Below are 4,843 nucleotides of genomic sequence, written 5' to 3' on the forward strand. Positions count from 1 at the left end.
AGGGTGCCGTCGGCCAAGCAATGTAGGCTGGCGACCCCCAGGGGGAGGGCCTTCTCTGTGGGTGCCCCCACCCTCTGGAACGAACTACCCCCCGAGATCCGGATGATTCCGGATCTCCTTACTTTCCGCCGCGCCCTCAAGACATGGCTTTTCCAGCAAGCGGGCCTGACCTAGGGAGGATTTTAGGTAGGGATGATTTAAAAGTAATTTTAATCGGAAACACAGCTGGCAATATTTGGTTTTTAATTCGGCTTTTATTGGGGTTTTTATTTTTGTATTTCTGTATTTTTTGTATTTTGTGTATAGTATTTGTTTTTTAATATGCTGTGAACCGCCCTGAGTCCTATGGGAGAAGGGCGGTATACAAATTAAAATTAACATAACATAACATAACATTTATTGTGTGGCTAGATTAAAGCCAAAAGAATGTGATCTTGACAGTCAAAAGCCTTTGTTTGTATAATAGAGAAAATATAAGCATCTTTTTTATAATCATGGTGAAATGATAGCACCAAGTTGGAAGTGACTGAATAACTGAAAAATGACAAAGGGCTATGGAAAATTTTGGGATTCAAATAACTTTGAATTTGAGGCTCTCCTAACAGTTACTTGGAAACATGCTATTTCAGGTTCAAGTTCCCAAAATTATCAAAATGATTGAAACAACACATAATGAATGCAGAACAGCCATTCTGAACTCAAAGCAAACCATTTTGATTTTAAATGTGTTTGCAGATTCCTTGCAAAAGGAGCAACTTGTTATTCTATCACAAGAATCATATTAGCTTTAGCAGAGATCTTTAGTACAATGTCAGAACTAGGACAAAAAAAACCTGGCAAAGAAAACAGTAAAAAAATTACCAAAGGACTAGTAGACCTGCTTGCTCACTGGTTCTTTAATTATAGTTTACTGAACAAATTACATTTGGCTTAGCTAAAACATGGAAAGCTATATATCACAATCTGTAAACCACTATGATTGGATTCACCACACCAAAATCAAATAAAACACGTTTTGGTTTTCCATGTTGGCTGAATCAGACTATAAAATAAAGTTGTTATAATTAAAAGTTGTTTTTAGATTCTATATAAGTACTTTGCTTTGCACACACTATACACTATAAATTTAGCTATAAATTTGCAGCAGTGAGTGAAATGACAAAGATTCTAAACAAATGGGAGGGGCAGCTAATTTCACAAATACTTTTCCCCATTCCTGATAATACCTGTTGAAACAAGCACCAGAATTAAAAACAAAAGAAAAACAAACAACTGAATACTTTAGGGAAACTGCACTGGCAACAAATATAGACCAAAGCCTAACTCCTGCCAGGTGTACTAAGGACAAATAAAAAGTACAAAAGATGTAGCTAGAGTGCATGATTAAAATGACGTGCACACAGTTACTGCATATCAAGTCAAAGATTGAGGCATTAGATAGGAACTAGGCAAATGAAATGCCAACATCAAATAAAATAGTTTAAAGTTTCAGAAAAATTCTCTGCAATTTTTACACAGAAGTTTAGGAGAGAATCATCAAACAGGCAATTCAATAATAGGGAGACCAGCTTTTTTTTCTTTTTCTTTTTTTAAAGTAATCAGGGTTCTGCATTATTTCAACAAGTCCTTACAAGAGCTGCCGGATATTGCTCCAGTCCACACACATAGTTGGAACTTTTGTGCTGCAGTGCTCATGGAATTTGTAACCGCAGGTTTGGCATCGGAATCCATTTAGTAAAAACTTCTGACAGATGTCACAGTATGCAAGCTTCAGAAATGTTTTCCGTGCCTAGAAAACAATTGCAATTGTTTGTCACTTATGTTGACAATTATGAAGAGCAAACAACTTTCAAATAAATGTGTTTTCAAAAACTAACTTTAGTTTATATTTTCAAACGGTTTCAGTATATTTTCATGGGCACTGATCTTTTATAACAATCAGCAAATTCTAGCATTGTGATCGAATTTTAATAAGCACACAGAAACAAATACATACTCAAACAGTTTTCTATCTGTTTGTATGTATATCATACAGAGAAGAAATTCTCAAACTTTTCTTTAATTCCTCCCCCTCCCCAAAAAATTAAGTACATATTGCATTTGCTCACAGTTACCTTTTCTTCTCACTATGTACCATATCAATTTCAAAGATTCTTTGAAGTTGAACATACCCAAGGGGACATAAGTTTCAGGGAGGCTAAGCTGTGCTAAATTTACAGATAGATTAAAAAAAAATACTTTCGAGTATCTTTATATATCCTAGCCCAATGAATGCATTACTAAATGAGAAAGGATCATGAAATTGTGTGTTCCAATCTTTATAAACTGATGACAAGGGCTTTTACATCATACAGAGAACTACACATTTCATACAGAGGATTGCATGGTCAGCAAATTTTAGTGTCTTTCTTTACAGCTTTTGCACCAATTTTCAGAAGTTTCAGAAAAAAGAGCTGAAGCTGGCATGTCCCACGCTCCCTTCATACTTTCATTTTGTAATGCCTGTATTTGATTAGTGAGAGTGTTCTGTTACTATCATTAGACCAAGATTGGAAGAAGCATTAAGCATAGCAACTGCAATGATTCAGGTGCCTCAAGATTGGAAGAAGCATTAAGCATAGCAACTGCAATGATTCAGATGCCTAGAGGATCATAATATAACAAAAATTAGTGTATTTTCTGCCTCTTTCTTCGTGCAAGGAAGGTCAGAATATCTTTGACTACTAAGGTATATGTATATGTATATATGTATATGTATATATGCACCAGGAAAACCCATTCACAAATTTGCTGCTAAGAACTATAGAGGAGCATGAAGAATGGAAAAAATATTAAGTGGTTAAGAAAATTAGTTTGTGTTATTTCCATTAGTTAAAAAATAACTTTCGAACAATGTAGACACTGATGCACGGATCAAAGGAGGAACTCTGTAGTTCATCCCTGACTACTTTAGGTATAAAATCTAACTAATGTCTTAATGGAAATTAATGGACATTAATGGACATTAAAAAAGGAGACTTTTTAAACTGCACTTGATAATTCTTAATCTTGCAAGGAAAAATGTCCAATGTAAGCAAGAAAAAACTGTAGGAAAGAAAAAGACAATATACTACAAGACTAGTGAACAAAACTGTTCATTTTATATCAATATTGGAAAGACCAGAAAACTCTATATTATAGCTTTCTGATTTACATGTTTATTTTGTAAGAAGACAATAGGATAAAATCTGTATAGAAATCTAGCAGCATTGCTTTCCAAAAAGCATTTCCAGTTTTATACATACAAAAGATCAACCTACGAAGTTATGTGTTGTGAGTGGAACATGATCAAGGAAGTCAACTTGTAATTCTTCTCCAATCAAGGATGCAGCATCTGTACCCCAATCCAATCGTGCTTTTTTACTACAAAAATAAATAAAACCTCTTAAATATCTGCAAGCACTTCACTTTCCAAAGATGTTAGAATTATGCAAAAAACCATTTGGAAACTTCATTTATTTCAGATAATTGTTAGAAACAGAACTACCCTAAGATACACATGATAATATATTTTACCTTCTAGGCTGAAATATTCAAAAATTGCAAGCAACAAGACTTAATATTATACTTGTCCGTGGATATCTGCTGGGAGCTCAAAGGTGGCACGTGATAAAACATATGAAACATCATCATACAAATACCATCATTGTATAATTAGGTCAGCCATCAGTAGAGTATACAAACACATAATGTTTGCACTTCCGTACTGATGTCATTGCATCTGTTGTTATTTTGGCATCTTGACTAACTTTGTTAAAGATGGTGCTGCAGCAGCTATATAACCACTTGAACCTTAAGTTATCTGGAATACACATTCAGGAGAAGAAAGGAAACTGACATCATCCATGAATTGGGCTTAATGTGGCCTTCAGTATAAGCCTTAGAGAAGTTATCCTCTCCAGCAGCCTGGTGCAGAATTATTTGATCTCGTCCTATAAAAGGCAGAAGAATACCTAAAGCAAGAAACATAGCCGATTTGTAAAAAAAAAAAAAAGAGTCCTGTCTTAAGAGAAGAATCTGTAACTGCTATATGAAATGAAATATACTAAATATTATCTTAAATAAACTCATGGGAAGAAATTATTTATATTCCACTTAATTCAAATTCTTACCCTTTGTGTTGTAATCGAAAAACAGCACAGCATTCTGGCTGCAGACCTCTAACTTTGAGTGCTTTCATAAGACAGTCATGAAGAGTCATTCCATTACGTACATTGACCTGTTAAGCACAAAAATAAAGTTTTTCTAATTCCAAAAGTGTAAACTATTATTTAGCTTCTTAATCTTCATATTTCAATTATACAGCAATTGTTTTTAAACTTTGGAAGACTCAAATCATTAGACAATTAGCCAGATGCCTTAAATGCTGGTAAATGCTTAAGTTCAATGCAGCAAATAGAACTGAAATTTCACCTCCTTACTATTGTCAATTCCCCCCCCCCCTTTTTTTTTTTCATCTATCCCGGTAATTCTGTAATGCATTTACTTTGGAAAAACTAAATTCAAGCAACTTACAAAATGCATTGAAGATATTGACTTCTGATCACAATAGGGACCAGAATTTCTGTTGCTAAGCAAGGCAGTTTTTAAGTGAGTTATGCCTAATTTTACAGCCTTTTTTGTCATGATTATAATCACTGCAGTCATTAAGTGACTTTAGTTTCCCCCAATGACTTTGCTTATCAGAAGCTGACAGGGAAGATCGCAAATGGCAATAACGTGACTATGGGACACTGCAAACATTGTATATTCATGTTGGTTGCCAAACTTCCAAATTTTGATTACATGTCCATGGGGATACTGC

General features: G+C 34.5%; 1 protein-coding gene across 1 annotated transcript in view; it reads right to left on the bottom strand.

The window, feature by feature from the left end:
* LOC107301057 (RAF proto-oncogene serine/threonine-protein kinase) overlaps positions 1 to 4,457 on the bottom strand; it is a gene marked incomplete at its 3' end in the record, with an annotated part of 7,426 nt that extends 2,969 nt beyond the window's left edge. Inside the window, exons 1-3 of the mRNA XM_015830325.1 lie at positions 4,152 to 4,457; positions 3,300 to 3,402; positions 1,632 to 1,789 (exon numbers count right to left, since the gene is read on the bottom strand). Coding sequence (XP_015685811.1) covers positions 1,632 to 1,789; positions 3,300 to 3,402; positions 4,152 to 4,240 — 350 coding nt within the window. The remainder of the gene's footprint in view (positions 1 to 1,631; positions 1,790 to 3,299; positions 3,403 to 4,151) is intronic.
* Between the last annotated feature and the right edge of the window lie 386 nt (positions 4,458 to 4,843).

The sequence above is a fragment of the Protobothrops mucrosquamatus genome, unplaced genomic scaffold (genome assembly GCF_001527695.2).
Source record: "Protobothrops mucrosquamatus isolate PMUCROS unplaced genomic scaffold, P.Mucros_1.0 scaffold9771, whole genome shotgun sequence".
NCBI lineage: Eukaryota > Metazoa > Chordata > Lepidosauria > Squamata > Viperidae > Protobothrops > Protobothrops mucrosquamatus.